At 36.6% G+C, this 16,164-nt stretch overlaps 1 protein-coding gene across 1 annotated transcript; it reads right to left on the reverse strand.

Annotated features, from left to right (window-relative positions):
- Nucleotides 1–6,407: 6,407 nt before the first annotated feature.
- LOC123544711 (6-pyruvoyl tetrahydrobiopterin synthase-like) lies at nucleotides 6,408–6,848 on the reverse strand. The gene has a single exon (XM_045330775.2). The coding sequence runs from the start codon at nucleotides 6,846–6,848 to the stop codon at nucleotides 6,408–6,410; it is 441 nt and encodes a 146-aa protein (XP_045186710.2).
- Nucleotides 6,849–16,164: the final 9,316 nt, after the last annotated feature.

The raw sequence follows: 16,164 nt of genomic DNA on the forward strand, positions 1-16,164 counted from the left end.
GTGTCAAGTTACTTGAATATTCATCCACGCAGGGGCTTGGGTCTTGCACATGACACATCGTCTCAGTATGTGGAACATTTGTGCCAAGTGAGTTTTAAATCCCTTGATGAATGACAGAGTTATGAATTTGACATGAAACTGATACTCTAAACCTGTGACCTTCAAGTGTGACATTGACCTTGGAGCTATGGGTCTTGGTCTTGCGCATGACACATCAATTAGTTATGGAGAACATTTGTGCCAAGTTCAAAATCCCTTGGTGAATGGCAGCGTTATGGATCGGACACGAAATAGACCCTGTTAGCCTTTGACCTCTTAATGTGACTTGACCTTGAAGCTAGGGGTCTGGGTATTGCGCAGGACACTTTGTATTTTTATGTGGAAGATTTGTGCAAAGTTATTTCAGAATCCCTTGATGGATGGCAGAGTTATGGAACGGCACAAAGTGTGACGGAAGGACGGACGGACGGGCGCGGCCTATTTCCAAGTCCCACTTTTTTCTTCGAAAAAGGCGGGGGATAAAAATAGCACGTCGAGAACCAGTATGTTATTTTAAGCTGATACTTCAATAATTTTGCTAAACGGAAGCCTACCTAAAGGGTTACAAAGTTAGACGTAAAAGTTCTAAACAACCTAGTATAGTGGTTGACACTATGTCAGTTTGCTCTTAATTCTTAATTGCCTTATTCGTTAAGGTTGATGTTTTCATGAATGATCTGCAAAGTTTTTCCATGTTTCTACTCGCCGTCAGTTTGCAGACTTCGCCAAAACGAGAAGTTGTAATGCGCCATAATCTCTCGCAATAGTCCCTCTTTCCACACGTGACTGTCTGCCTGCGATCTAGTCTTTCTCTCGATGATGTCGCTCTTTTCTGGAATAAATGTCAAAGCATTATCCACTCAATGCTCAGTCAATGGTAATTTCAAGTAACCATGGTCCCTCGAAGCTGATTGAACATCTACATGTACCTTTTTTGTACAGATATCAAACTATTACCGGAACATTGTTTTGGATGTACTTGCACAGTAACAGTAAATTATAACAACATTTCGCACATGATCCTCATATCCATCAATGTTTCTGTATTGTCTTGGTCTTGGGTCAAATAGCTTGCACTGCTTTCTCTTGATGGAATGTCTTGTGCCTTCAGTGGTGTGCTTTGGTTTGTAAAATGTTTGCAATATATCTGTGCAACTTTGTTGGAGATGTGCACCACTTCCAGAGACAAATGCATTTATCTTCAGAAATACTGACGCAACATGCTTGCAGGTTCCGTGCGTTCCTGTTCCTTTTCCTGCTGGACATTCACAGTACTGAACATTCAAAGTGGCTCTTCAGGATTTCTCCATTGTCTTTGCGCAGTGTTTGCAATGTTCTTCTTCATTTCTGCACCTAATACATCAGTAAAGTATATATTTGGAACGGTATTTTCGGAGTCTTAAATGAACTTGTAAATTTACGACATTTTGCTGCAGCAAACTATTGTTTTTTTTTTGTGTGTTTTTTTTTTTGGGGGGGGGGGGGGGTGTATTTTTGTTAACATATTCGGCGTGTCAGCGTGTCATCGAAAATGTATATCGTCTAGTCGAGTATGACAGTGTTAATTCTGAAGTTGAGTTCAATGCAAGACTGACGAAACAACTAAGAACACGCATTGATAATATCATACTTAGTTAAGCTTAATCGTGAATACTATAATCAAAGTATTGTTTCCTATTTTCTAAAAATAATTACCAAAATGGGCAACCTATTTGTATACATTGAAAGTATTAAGTGTGATCTTCAATGATATGCTACTATTTATTTTAATCTCAAAGCATTCTAAATATTTTAATCAAAGATCTATCAATTCCTTTGTCTGTGTAACATTTTAGCGTCAGGGGCAATTAATTTCTCTCTGTTAATAAAATTGCAACAGAAAGGATTAACGTGCTCAAAATAATGTAATGTCCTCATGAACAAGGACATAAAAATTGGCATAAGAAAATATAAACATACCGCTCCTGCAATACTTGTTTCATTCTTCGAGGGTACTTCGGCAGCTGCATGATACAGCGTAAAACTTGAATATATGGAGCATATGTGATCGAGTGACTTCTTGTGTCTCTCACCTTTATAGTTTCAAACCGAAGTTGGCTCGCCGTGTGAGGAATCTGTCTAACATGCTGACGGAAGGTTGGTGGTTCTACCCAAGTGTCCACTACTGTCTGAAATGTACGGTGCCCCTAAAGTGACATGTTACACACTTTTTTTCCAATTAGGTAATGTGACACTTTTTTTATTTCGTTTAAACCTAATTACCTAATTGGAAAAAAAGTGTGTAACATGTCACTTTAGGGGCACCGTAGAAATGACGTCCAGAAAAGACACCTAGGACCGGGTCTTCTTCCACAATTTAAAGATAGAAAAGTCGCCGTATAACCAATATAATATACATACATTACATAACATAACATTCATAAAACTTAAAGGTTTACTTGACCAAAATTTCGTATTTGAAAATAACAGCAATTACTACATAATTATGATGATGTAAACATAATATTAACAAGTGTATGTGAATTTACTCAAATTACTGTACTACAAATGTACAGCTAAGCATACGTTTGAGGTAAATATAAAAGGATTAAACATCTTAGTGAAAGATAGACATTGGACATCTTTAATTTTAGGCAAAAAACCATTCTAGTAGTAAGAATTATAACAGACTAAATAATTATTCATAATCAGGTATCGAAACGTTTCCAGTAAGACACTAAAAATCAGTCTGTCAGTATGGCTGGACTCTTAAAATATTTTCAAACAACGCCCCACACCCACCTTTAAAAATTAACGCCATTTTGTAAAGAAAAACAATAAACAATTGCTCCTCACTGGCACGTTATTACACCAAAACGTAGATATGTAAAAGTTCTTTGAAAATGGTGCGTTTTTAAAGTCGTTGAACTGTCCGAAAGTATGCCTGTCCCCTTTATGCAGTCCTTTTCTAAAATTCAAGGTATATATCAGTAGATTGACAATTGTTTTGAAGAGTAACATACACGTTTTAGAAGCTGCTAAATTTTCATGTAAAACAATTCATTCTTGCTATGATTTAATGCCGACTGATTTTTATTAATATGGACATAATCGTTAATGAAGTTAGACAAAACTTTCACACAAAAGTATGCGGTCGAGATAAAACTGAATTTATCTGGTATGCGGCTACGACGCCAACAACCTCTGATTCATGTGGGGGTGGGGATGGGGGGGGGGGGGGGGAGTTGGCAATTACTTGCGGAGAACAGGTTTGTACTAGTGTTATATATTTTGACATCCGACATTCCTTGATACTTTGTAACAGTTTCAATTGTGTGTGTATGATTTATACATCTGAATTCATGATACAGAGTACTGCAAACTGTCATTTTCATGTTATTTAAATCGCAATCAATTATCATGAGGTAGAATTGTCCGGTGTGCTTGCTTTGTTACATGCACATGCTTCATTTACGGAAACGAACCATTCGCCGACCTGAGTTTGATTACAATTGCTCGGAGACCCGAAGAAATGTCTACGGCTCCGTATATGTTTTGTGTCCAATTTCTAATGATTGCGTACGATATTATTTTATTTGCATAATGTTAATAGCAATCGTAGAATATTTAGCAACTTATCGGGATGAATTTCTGTTATTTTGTAATATAGTTAAAAAAAGTCTAAATCACCGATGTTAGCTCCTCCCATTTTGCTGTTCGGATACCTCCGTAATGTGTGTGACGTCATAATTTTAGTCCCGGGTGAAATTAAATAACGCTGGACACTCATACATAGTAGGTGTTTTATTTGGGGGTCCGTCTTTTAAGGTTTTGGGGTGGGAACGAGGTTTATATTTTTGTACGAGGGAAAAGTGATAAATTAGGAACTACCATGTAACATTATAATATTAATTATTTGTCTTTTTTAGGATTTTAAAGTGTCATTCTTAGTACATGTTCGGACTTCAACCAAGTTTATTTTTCTTGGTCTACGGAACGGACTAAAGTGCATACTGCTATAATTATTTTTGTGGGCATTGTTCTGGATGTAATTTTGGGATGGGATTAACTTGTTTCGTATTTGAGGCTCCTATTTTTATCGTTTAGGGCGGACTGAAGGTGAGTTAACGCAGTCAATCTGGTATAGAAATAAATTATTGATATACATTTATATATTTCAAAGGCTAGATCGCCATTGATCTTTATAGGACAGTTCTTTGTGCATTTAATAAGTCGTAAGCAAGGTAAGGTACTGTCATCGACCTTTTATAGGAACTAGATCTATTATTACTAGTTAATTTATATCGAAGGCGGGTTGTCGCCGTCGGTTTTGTAGATGCTATTTTTCTTAGTAATTAATTGGATTTTTACTAGATCTAAGTAATATATTGTAAGGAGCCTCACTCTAATTGCTATATTCTTTTTCAGGAATTGAATTGTTGTATTTGGGTTTTTGTGTTATAAGGGATGGGTAGTTTTTATGTAGGGTGTTGAGCAGGGGCTTGGTGGAGTAGGGAAGTGGGAGCCTATAGTCTTTGTTTAGTAATTATCTAAATTTACGGGGTTTTAATTTTATAGTAAACTCCGCCTCGCTCGTCATATCATTCACTACGAAACAAGTCAAATTAATACTCGGTATTTGTTACATGCATAAAGAAGCACATAAAAGCAGACAGTATTGTTAATGTTGTTACAATACATTTATCATTATAACAATAGTTTAATTTGAGATCGTATTCTTACTTCTTTCTAGTGTTTTAGAGCCCCCCGCCCACCCCAACCATTTAATATGTCCGCCCCAGTGTTAGGAAGGGATTAGCCAGTGAAATTGAAAATCTTTTATTCTACGTTAAATTTAGTATTCATGCACCATGGCCGATTTGTTCCAACCCACCCTCTGTTGTAAATTATGTCAGTCAGGAGGCAGACCATGCAGGTGAGTAGCTCCTACGAGGACGGTAGTGTGCCATCCAACCAGCATGGTGTGGTTGTCATGTTACTCTCGTTATGTATGAGGACTCTAGGACTAATTTATCCCCACTTAACAATGGTACAACGGGTTTCTATGTGTTGCCATACGCATCCTCATGACTCACTGAATTCAGTGCCCCCGTTCGCAGATATCAGTTATGTATGACTTACTATGTGACAGACTTTGGATAGGCATTTAGACAACCTTTCCATTTCCCTTATCTACCGTTATTGTAGATCACTGTTATGGCTCCTGGTCGGGTCGTGTGTCCAACGAAACAACCCTGGAACCTTATATAGAATCAACTGCCTTATTACTGTTCAAACCGGTTTCATTTGACCCTTAATTTTTAACTTTGCAAAAACGATCAACTATACGCCTTCACTTGGGTTTTCCTGACGATTACGTGACAGTCTCGTGCCTTTAACACAAACAAATGCCCCATTCGAAGCTTTATCCAGTGTGTGCGTTATTCGACAGTGTTTAAACATGCATGAACACCAGAAAAAAATAATCATGTATGGCTACGACAAGACATAAAGACAAAACATTCTGCAGATCGCTTAACGCTCGACTAGCTACGGTTGCTTACATACGTCACGTTGTCATACGAGATACGTGCTTTTAGCGTGCGCTATCCATACAAAGTGTGCGTTGTGACGTAACTTTAAATCATTTAGTATTCTAACAGCCCAAGGTTGTTTCACATACGTTTATGTTCAAAAGTATGCAAAAACAATGTGAATGAAAGAGAAAACAATACGGTAAATATAAGATATCAATCATTTTTTTCAGTAATTTGCATATAGGTGTCAAACACATGATGCTCTTTAAAGCCTAGATTTAATGCCTTCATTAGGATCTTCTCAATAAGAAATAGGTGCTCGTCGCTGACATAGTAACATTAAAATCCTTATCCAGTGTGTGCGTTATTCGACAGTGTTTACAGATGCATGTACACCAGAAAAAATAATTTAATCATTTATAATGAATACGCGTGGCTATGACAAGACGTAAAGACAGAACATTCTGCAGGTCACAACTCTCGACTGGCCACGGTTGCTTTCGTAGATCACGTTGTCAAATGAGATACGTGCTTTTTAGCGGGCGCTTTCCATACAGAGTGTGCGTTGTGACCTAACGTTAGATCATTTAGTATTCTAACAGCCCAGCAAGTTGCCGACTTTGTTGTTGTTCCAAATATAAGTTCAAAAGTATTCAAAAACAATGTGAATGAAAAGAGAAAACAAAACGGTAAATACAAGATTTAAATCATTTTTTTTCAGTAATTTACATGGTGGTCTTTTAAGCCTAGTTTTCAATGGATTAATGCTTCATTTGAGATTTTCTTACATATATGCTTTTAATGAGCAAATGGTGGCCGTCGCAGACACGGTGAAATTTAAACCGCTTTCGGTTAGGCTGATACATCACCTCGGTATATAGAGACATTCTTTTCAGTTTCATGCACTTTGACTTCGTATAGAAGTCCAGGTAAAAGTTGTTCAGTCATTCTCTCCCATATATATACAGCTATATTCTCCGCTGTACTAACTTTATCCTTGAAATAATCCAAGTCCATGTCCAAATTTTTGTGATCAAGCGTCGACATAAACGCTTTCTCCATGCAAGTTTTAAGATCAGATATGTTCATTACCATTCCAGTTGAGGGGTCAACAGGTCCACGAACTGTGACTTCGACTTTGTAATTATGGCCGTGGCCGTTTGGATTGTTACATTTGCCGAACACTCTTCGATTTTCCTCCTCTGTAAGAGCGTTTGAATGAAGCCGATGACATGCGCTGAATGAGTCCGTTCTGGAGATGTAAACTATGGGTAATTTCTTTTCTCCAGACATGTCTCAAATGTTTCGTTGATATCTGAAATGTACAAACACTTTCTGTTATATTTTTATGCACAAAAGGATCTGTACGTTTACAAATCCTGGTCATACGTTTGTCATAAAGTCTATGAATAGTGATATAAAGGGTGCCATCAAGTGACATGAAAACGAAAATTATCACCGAAAATTATCGAACAAAGTATTACCTAATTTACAACTGATCAATACGGAAAAATATTAGGGTCTAATAGCTAACACGAGGAACAGGTCCACTTGGCATGCTCGGAAAGCGGGTTTTACGGTAATGTGGGAATATCGTCATAAGCGGAAGTGGTTGTTATTTTAACAAAGTGTAGTTATTTCGCTCTTTACTTATTACTTTACCTCAGCGCCGTTTCTAGAATTGTAAATATGGCCTTCATTTTAGTTATATAATGCGCCAAAATAATGAGAAAAAAGGCATAGAGTCAAACTACAAAGAAGTGACGGCATCGGGTGTATTCATTAACAAACTGGGGTAACGCATGTTATTTCGTGTTATAACATCTGCAGAATCCTCAGGGATTGATTGGTACATGAATCCAGTAGGCTACATCTCTTATATCTAAATATTTTAGATTCGAACTCGCAATGTCGCTTTGCCTTGTTCATGTTAGCGAGATCGATGAGCAGGGTCTACTATACAGGACTAAGATTTACGGTAACACTAGTTTCAAACATGGTGGATTTCAATATATTCTCATTTTATTTGGAAAAGCTTTTAACAATGATTTTACATCTAAATTCACTGCATTATCACTTCAAAATTCGTGTAGATTGGTTTCCAGTTAGTAACAAAAAGTTTTATGATAAATTTTGGAAATAAATTTAATTAGGTTTACCCATGTGGAGAAAACTAAAGAGTTTTCCGAAGTTTTTGCTTTAATAGTGAATAGTTTCGCTGTATATATATATATTTTTTTTTAAATATGTAAAATCTGATTTCTAGGAGCAAGCTATGCGACTTTTTTTTATTTCATATTATGTGTAAAATGTACATGATGCTAGGAGTGTAAAATGGCCGGGTATTCCATTTTCCAATCTGACTAAAGTACATATCCTATTACGCTACGCATAGGATCTGAGAACGACCTATTCATTGCCTCGTTCTGACGACCCTTTCGCTAGCCAATCAGAGCCTAACTTACAACATCCTGCAAATCTACCTGTAGCCTTGACTTTTGATATTTACAATTTTTATGTCATATTGTATCAGATAGCCGGTTAGCTCAGTCGGTAGGCCACTTGCTTTGTAAGTGAGGGGTCCCGGGTTCGAGCCCTGGAATGACTGCACATTTTTCTTACTCTTTGACATTCGAACAAGTCGTCTGATTGGATAAAATAAAAATAGCAATACTGGAAATCCAAAATATACAGAAGACGAATGTGAATGGGTCGTTCTCAGATCTTCGTTTAGAAGATCAAGTACTTTAGTCAGATTGTTCCATTTTCGTTTGTCACAGCAGCGTCAATGTGATAATAATGGAGAGTTAGGAGGTTATTAAATTTTCGCAAAATATTGAGTTAGGGTTCAATAAAGCTCGTAGTTCGCTAAATAAGTAAGAAATAGCGCTGTCGTTTTTGAAAACTCGCAAAGATATTTAACTGGTTACACCCGAAATGGTATATACATATAATACATATATATTATATTGCTTTTTCCGCATGTGATGAACCATAATGTTCTGTTAATTTCATATAATAAAACTGGTTTGAACTCTCTTGATAATTTTTCATCATATAGTACTAAAATTCAATCAATGAAACAAATAATAATCATACGGCCTGGCATAATTTATATGTATGCACCTGTGAAAAAGGAAGAATGGTTTGAACTCTCTTGGTAATTTTTCATCATATAGTACTAAAATTAAATCAATGTAACAAATAATAATCATACGGCCTGGCATAATTTATATGTATGCACCTGTGAAAAAGACGGAATGAACTTACTGTAGGAGTAAAAATAAAGTGATAAGTCATTTCATTTAAATATCAATACGGAAGGTAAGATTTTTTTTTCCTGTTTATACATACGCTGTGTGACACGGTACAAATAACGTTATATCTAAACAGCTTTAATAGTACACCTGAATTTGAGCCGCGCCATAGGAAAACCAACATAATGCGTTTGCGACCAGCATGGATCCGGACCAGCCTGCGCATCCGCGCAGTCTGATCAGGATCCATGCTATTCGCTAAAAGTTTCTCTAATTGCAATAGGCTTTGAAAGCGAACAACATGGATCCTGACCAGACTGTGTGAATGCGCAGGCTGGTCTTGATCCATGCTGGTCGCAAACGCACTATGTTGGTTTTCTCATGGCGCGGCTCATTTATTTTATTAGATTTAAAACATTTTCTGGTGTCATACATGCACTCAACAACTATTTCGCACACAGTTAAGCCCTTCCTGCAACAATTCAGTCATAATAATTACTGGGGATAAAATATTTATCAATGACTCGATAGATAGAACTGTCTGCAAGAAGAGCTACATGAAAATCAAATACAAGAAATTTCAGAAAAAACAATAACACTTCAAATAAAGACTTTTAGTATATAAGCTTTCAACAATACTTTTTAACTGTTTTCATAAACTAAATTTTAGACTGTTTAGTCTTGCAAAACAGGTCAATAGGTTAATTCAATGACATAGAGTTTACAGAAGCTCTAAATGCCTCGGGTAGTTCATTATCAGTGATTTGGTAAGTTTAAGAAGTATGAGTTTGTTAGTTCAAAAATGTTAAATTAAAATGTTAATAGTTGTCATGTGTCGTCATATGCTTTAATCACATGATAACATAAAACCACCTAGGGAAGTCGGTCACACGAAGATATGATTTCTGACGAGCCTCTGTAACGGGTGTGTGGGCAAAGTGTCACGGATTTTGAAAACTAGTGTATTTTTGCCGTCATCGAGAGCAATAACTCTGATCTAACAGACAGAAATCCTGGACAAAATACTCTGTGCATAACTTCACATGCTGAATGATATTCCTATATTTTTTCATGACCCTAGGTCAAATAGTTTTCAGGTTACGTAAGACACAATTTTTCATGTCCTTTCTGCATTTATTTTCGCTAAGTCAAGGGTCATAGCTCTGGCCTGACTGAATGAAATATCCAACCCTAAGTGCATAACTTCATTACGCTGAATATTATTCCTGTCATGTTTCATAATTCTAGGTCAGATACAAGTACTTTTTGAGATACATTCGATACACTCTTTGAGGCCCTATTATACATAATTTGACCAAATCAACGGCCGTAACTCTGGTCTGACTGTATGAGATAACACCAGCTTCGCAACTTCACATACTGCATAACAATACTGTGAGGTTTGATGACTCTGAGTCAAATACATTTTATATATACACAACACAAACTCGGACGGATGGACGGTCAAGGACAGCTTTTAAGTGCCCCCACCCACGAAAAAAAAAGATCAAAAAATGGGAGGATATCGTCATAAATCCGTAACATTAAGATAACTGTAGTATGGATTTCCAGTACACGTTGCTTCGAACTCTAATCTTGAAATTTAACATAATACGAACCATTATTAATATGAGCCGCGCCATGAGAAAATCAACATAGTGCCTTTGCGACTAGTATGGATCCAGACCAGCCTGCGCATCCACGCGAACAGCAAAGCCACTATGTTGGTTTTCTCATGGCACGGCTCAATTATGTTCTTTTTAGACAAATCCCCTTATTACAAGTAATGTGAAGCCTGAAAGGTAGAGGAATATTATCTTACTGTTAGCATTTTCCCAAAGGTTTCAAAAAATGAAAAAAAAAATAATGCTGATACATGAGGTTAGGCTAGCTGATGGTGTTTGCCTGTCCAGCAATCAATTCAAAACCAAATAAAATCAAAAGCCTATACAACATGTACAATAATAATTGCAAAAATTTTCGTACAGGAATCACATTCCTTTTCACAGAGCTGTTGCATTTCTTCCTAGATCAAAGACACTTTGCACACAAACCCGTAACGAACAACCCATTTTATGAAAAGCCATAATACAATAGTTATTCGCGTTCTGTGTACTTTATGAAATGTGGTTTTCGGTATGAATGAAAGTTAATGATCATATGTATCCGTTTTATGCCGCGTTATATGTACTTTAAGAATTGTATGTTTCAATGTAAAAAAAATCTTATTCTAAATCCAGCTAGTTCTGTGCAAAATGTAGTAAAAACGTTTGTTGGTGAAAAATATATGAATCCAACTCACAATTAAATATATTTTTACTATTTATATTATTTAATTTACTTTATGCTAAGAGGTGCACGCGGATACTATTCAGAATTTGAACACTGCCCCCCACCCCCACACACACACACACTCCTGCTAGTGTATGCATATTTAAACTAAGTCACGGGCCATAACTCTGGTCTGGCTGTGTGAAATATCCGGTGAACAACTTTACATGGTGAATAACAATCCCGTGAGAATTGATGACTATATGACGGTTACTTTTTTACATATGTACGACACAAGTTCCGACAGACGGACAGACAAACGTAACAAGAGATCACAGAGTGATCTTGGCGCCCACCAATGTGCCATTTTTGAGTGTTCCAAATTTCAAGACTTACTGACTAGCTCAAGGTCAAATTACAATCCTATACATGTGGTCTAAATTTGAAGCCTGTAGCTACAGAAATGTGAAAGTAGGTCACTAGGTCAATCTTAAGGTCAAAGTTCATTTCGGTATACAAAACTATGCAAGTGGTCCAAATTTGAAGGCTGTAGCTCGAGAAATGTGAAAGTAGGTCACTAGGTCAAAATCAAGGTCAAATTTTATTTCGGAACACAGAACTATGCATGTGTTCTAAATTTGAAGCCTGTACCTTCAAAAATGTGAAAGTAGGTCATTAGGTCAATGAAAAGGTCAAAGTTTGTTTAGGTACACAAAACTATGCATGTGGTCCAAATTTGAAGGCTGTAGCTTGAGAAATGTGAAAGTATGTCAGTAGGTCAAAATCAAGGTCAAATTTCATTTCAGAACACGAAACTATGCATGTGGTCCAAATTTGAAGCCTGTACCTTCAAAAATGTGAAAGTAGGTCACTAGTTCAATGTCAAGGTCAAAGTTTTTTTCAGTGCACAAAACTATGCATGTGGTCCAAATTTGAAGGCTGTAGCTACAGAAATATGAAAGTAGGTCACTAGGTCAAAGTCAAGGTCAACTCATGTCAAGGTTCATCTTGCCACTCAAAACCATACATGTGGTCCAAATTTAAATGTTGTAGGTTATTAACAAGAAGATTTTAAAAGCTTTTCCCTATATAAGTCTATATGAACAATGTGACCCCCCAGGGCGGAGCCATATTTGACCCTAGGGGGATAATTTGAACAAACTTGGCAGAGAACCACTAGATGATGCTACATTACAAATGCCAAAGCCCTAGGCTTTGTGGTTTGGACAAGAAGATTTTCAAAGCTTTTCCCTATAAGTCTATATAAAACATGTGACCCCCGGGGCGGGGCCATATTAGACCCCAAGGAAATAATTTGAATCATCTTGGTAGAGGACCACTAGATGATGCTTCATACCAAATATCAAAGCCCTAGGCTCTGTGGTTTTGGACAAGAAGATATTCAAAGTGTTTCCCTATATAAATCTATGTAAATTATAGAAATACACATAGGGCCGTAACTCACTAAAAAATTGTTGAACCAGTCTGATTTTCAGGGGGACACAACTAGGATACCAATACATCATTCTGACAAAGTTTGGTCAAAATCCCCCCCCCCCCCCGGTAGTTTCTGAGGAGATGCGATAACGAGAAATTGTTAACGGACGGAAGGACGGACGGAAGGACGACGGACCACGGACGCAGAGTGATTTGAATAGCCCACCATCTGACGATGGTGGGCTAAAAAAGGTAGGAGAGGAGCACAAAAATAAAATTTAAAACTTCGTCGTCATTTACATATTTAAGAGGCTTTTTAATAGTTTGACATCTACCCCTGATCTTTCTTACAATTTGAAAAACAAGAGCTGTCGGAGGACAGCAACGCTCGACTATTCAACAGCCTTGTCAATTGAATGAATACAAAAGTTGAAAAAGGGGCATAATTTTGTAAAATGCAAAGTAGAGGTATTGAACCTCTGTACTGCATGTCATATCATGACAGTGAACAAGTGTGTGAAGTTTCAATCCTTTCCAATTTGTGGATACTGAGATACCAGCTTACATACAAAAACTTAACAAAAAACTGCTAAGTCAAAGGGGCATAATTTTGTAAAAATGCCAAGTAGAGTTATGGGACCTTCACAGTGCATGTTAGATCATGACAGTGAACAAGTGTGTGAAGTTTCAATCCATTCCAATTAGTGGATACTGAGATATCAGATTACATACAAAAATTTAACCAAAAACTGCTAAGTCGAAAAAGGGGCATAATTTTGAAAAAAAGAGAGTAGAGTTATGGGACTTGCTTAGGGCATGTCAGATCATGATAGTGAACAAGTATGTGAAGTTTCAATCCATTCCAATTAGTAAGTACTGAGATACCAGCTTACATACAAAACCTTAACCAAAAATTTCTAAGTCGAAAAAGGGGCATAATTTTGTAAAAAAGCAAAATAGAGTTATGGAACCTGTGCAATGTAGATCAGTTCATCACAGTGAATAAGTGTGTGAAGTTTCAATCCATTCCCACAAGTGGTTACTGAGTTACCAGCTTACATACAAAACCTTAACCAAAAATTTCTAAGTCGAAAAAGGGGCATAATTTTGTAAAAAAGCAAAATAGAGTTATGGAACCTGTGCAATGTAAGTCAGTTTGTCACAGTGAATAAGTGTGTGAAGTTTCAATCCATTCCCACAAGTGGTTACTGAGATACCAGCTTACATACAAAACCTTAACCAAAATCGGGACGCGGACGCGGACGCCGACGCCGACGCCGACGCCGACGCATGGGCGAGTGCAATAGCTCACTATTCTATGAATAGTCGAGCTAAAAAATGATATTAAAAACGATTCTTTTACCTCATATAAATTGAATGAGGTTGTAAGAATATTAAAATTATATCGTTGAAACTTTATAAAACTATCAATGACAGCTTTTTCTACACATGTAAGAATTTTTCGAGAAGTAACTGAAATAGTTTTAAAATGGTTCATGCGTAATAAATTTTTACAGGTGTGCACTTTAATACTTTATATTACTCTTTATTATATACCCGTATGTCAAAACTACGGATTGTATCTCACAAGTAAATTCGTACAGGCAGAAATAAAAAAATCCGTGTTGTACCTTTTGTATTGTATGTTGCCGGACCCCTGCATGACCTGACACAGTTAGCGCACACAAAACTAAATTCAGTTCTACTGTTACATCAATTTCGTGCAAACAAAACGCTGGGGTTATATAATAAAAGGGTCATTATAACAGCAGCTAGACCCAGGATCTCGTGAATTTTTGTACCTTTTGTATTGTTTGTTGCCGGGCCCCTGTATGACCTGATACAGTTCTATAAATAGCGCAGAGTTCTATTCTTTACATGGATAAACATTGAAAAATTCATACAAAGAAAAAGTTGGAGGTATATAATAAAAGGGTCATTAAAACAGTAGCTAGGTCTGGGATTTTGTATTCGGCTCTCGTGAATTCTCCAAATACAGCATCCTAGATCAATCCCTATTTTATTTTACATAAAATTGTCAAGCGTTAACCCTTACCACGCCAGATACGATTGGTTCTGCCTTTGCGACCAGTGTAGATCATGATCCCATCCGTGCAGTCTTATCAAGATCTGCACTATTCGTCATTCAGTCAGGATCTTTTTGGTGAGTACCCCTTTCAACAGTTAATGGTACTGTCCAAATTGAAAGATCAAAACAAGTTCACTATAGAAATTTAGCTGAGTAAGGATTAACTATTACTAATCGTTTAAGAAACGTGATATTGCGAGATAATCAGATATAAACACGTTTTATCATTTATAACTGATACGGATTAAAACATCTTTCGTTCCTACAAAGATTAATCTTTGTCGTTTTAATAATAATGTTAAGATTTAATTCTTAAGTATTTCGTTCAAATTTTATGTTCACCTTCCACGTATAACTAAATGATCGATTAACAGCTCACACGATACAAAAATCGTTCTGAAGTTAATTTACAATACAAAATATTGGGAACAATTGACCGACATGTATAATGACACACACGCATGTTATATTTAACATAATGTTAAAAGCCGTTAAATAATGCGGAGATTTATATTCAACATTTGTGCGAGTAAAACCATTATAAAGCTACGTTACAAATTAAAAGGTATACTTACAATAAAAATCCTAATAGCACTTCTCTTAAACCAATCAGAAAATATGGTGCATTTAAATACGATTTTACGTGAAAGTATGGTATACAGGTTGTTGTTCACGTGACATATGCAGTTACGGTGAGCGTTAGATCGTGTCATCATTTAATTTAATGTAATTATTTTTTCTGTAACATGATCACCTCAAGAAAGAAAAATATATGTTGAAATATAGATTTTACTCTTTGAAAATATCACTTAAAACGTACTCGAGCAAAAATTTAAAACCATGACAAAATGATATATTACGTAATAGTTATGATAAATAACTAAAATAGTAGGTTAAGTTCATCGTATTATCGCCATGATACGAAAGAAAGATGACACGATCGAGCCTATATATCACGTCTTCAGTATCTTATTGCTGTGCCATCACCGTCGTGCCATCATATTGATATCTTGTGTACATGAAACGACAGGGAAAGCGCGTGTTTATGCCGTAGCATCGCTAGTCACTACCATGCTAACGTAGCATTCTATCGTGCTAACGTAGCATCCTTTCGTGCTAACGTAGTATCGCGTCCTCGTCATCGTGCCCATGCACTTTCACTATCGTGTCTTTGTTTCATCACCTTCGTGCTTTCGCACTGCCGTGTCATTAACATCATACCGCCGTACTGTCATACTATGTGCATAGCATGATGGCCCTAAAGATATACCGTAAAATAACCTTAAATTGACATTACGTTTCTTATTAAGTCCATATAGAGCACAATTAGTGTTTATATCACATCAGAGTAATCAATTCCAGTCATTTGTCAATAACATGTACTAATTAAGAATAAAAAAATCTATACCACCGAATGAAAATTTGAGAACGTACTCTGTACTGAGATCGTGCCAGAAATCTGTCAAGCTTGAACTTTATCTTTTGAGATGCTATACAGACTCACCTTTCACTTTCATATAATTTCAATCCATTTTTCTCATGATCTGGAACATCC

This window comes from Mercenaria mercenaria, chromosome 12, assembly GCF_021730395.1.
Source record: "Mercenaria mercenaria strain notata chromosome 12, MADL_Memer_1, whole genome shotgun sequence".
Classification (NCBI taxonomy): Eukaryota; Metazoa; Mollusca; class Bivalvia; order Venerida; family Veneridae; genus Mercenaria; species Mercenaria mercenaria.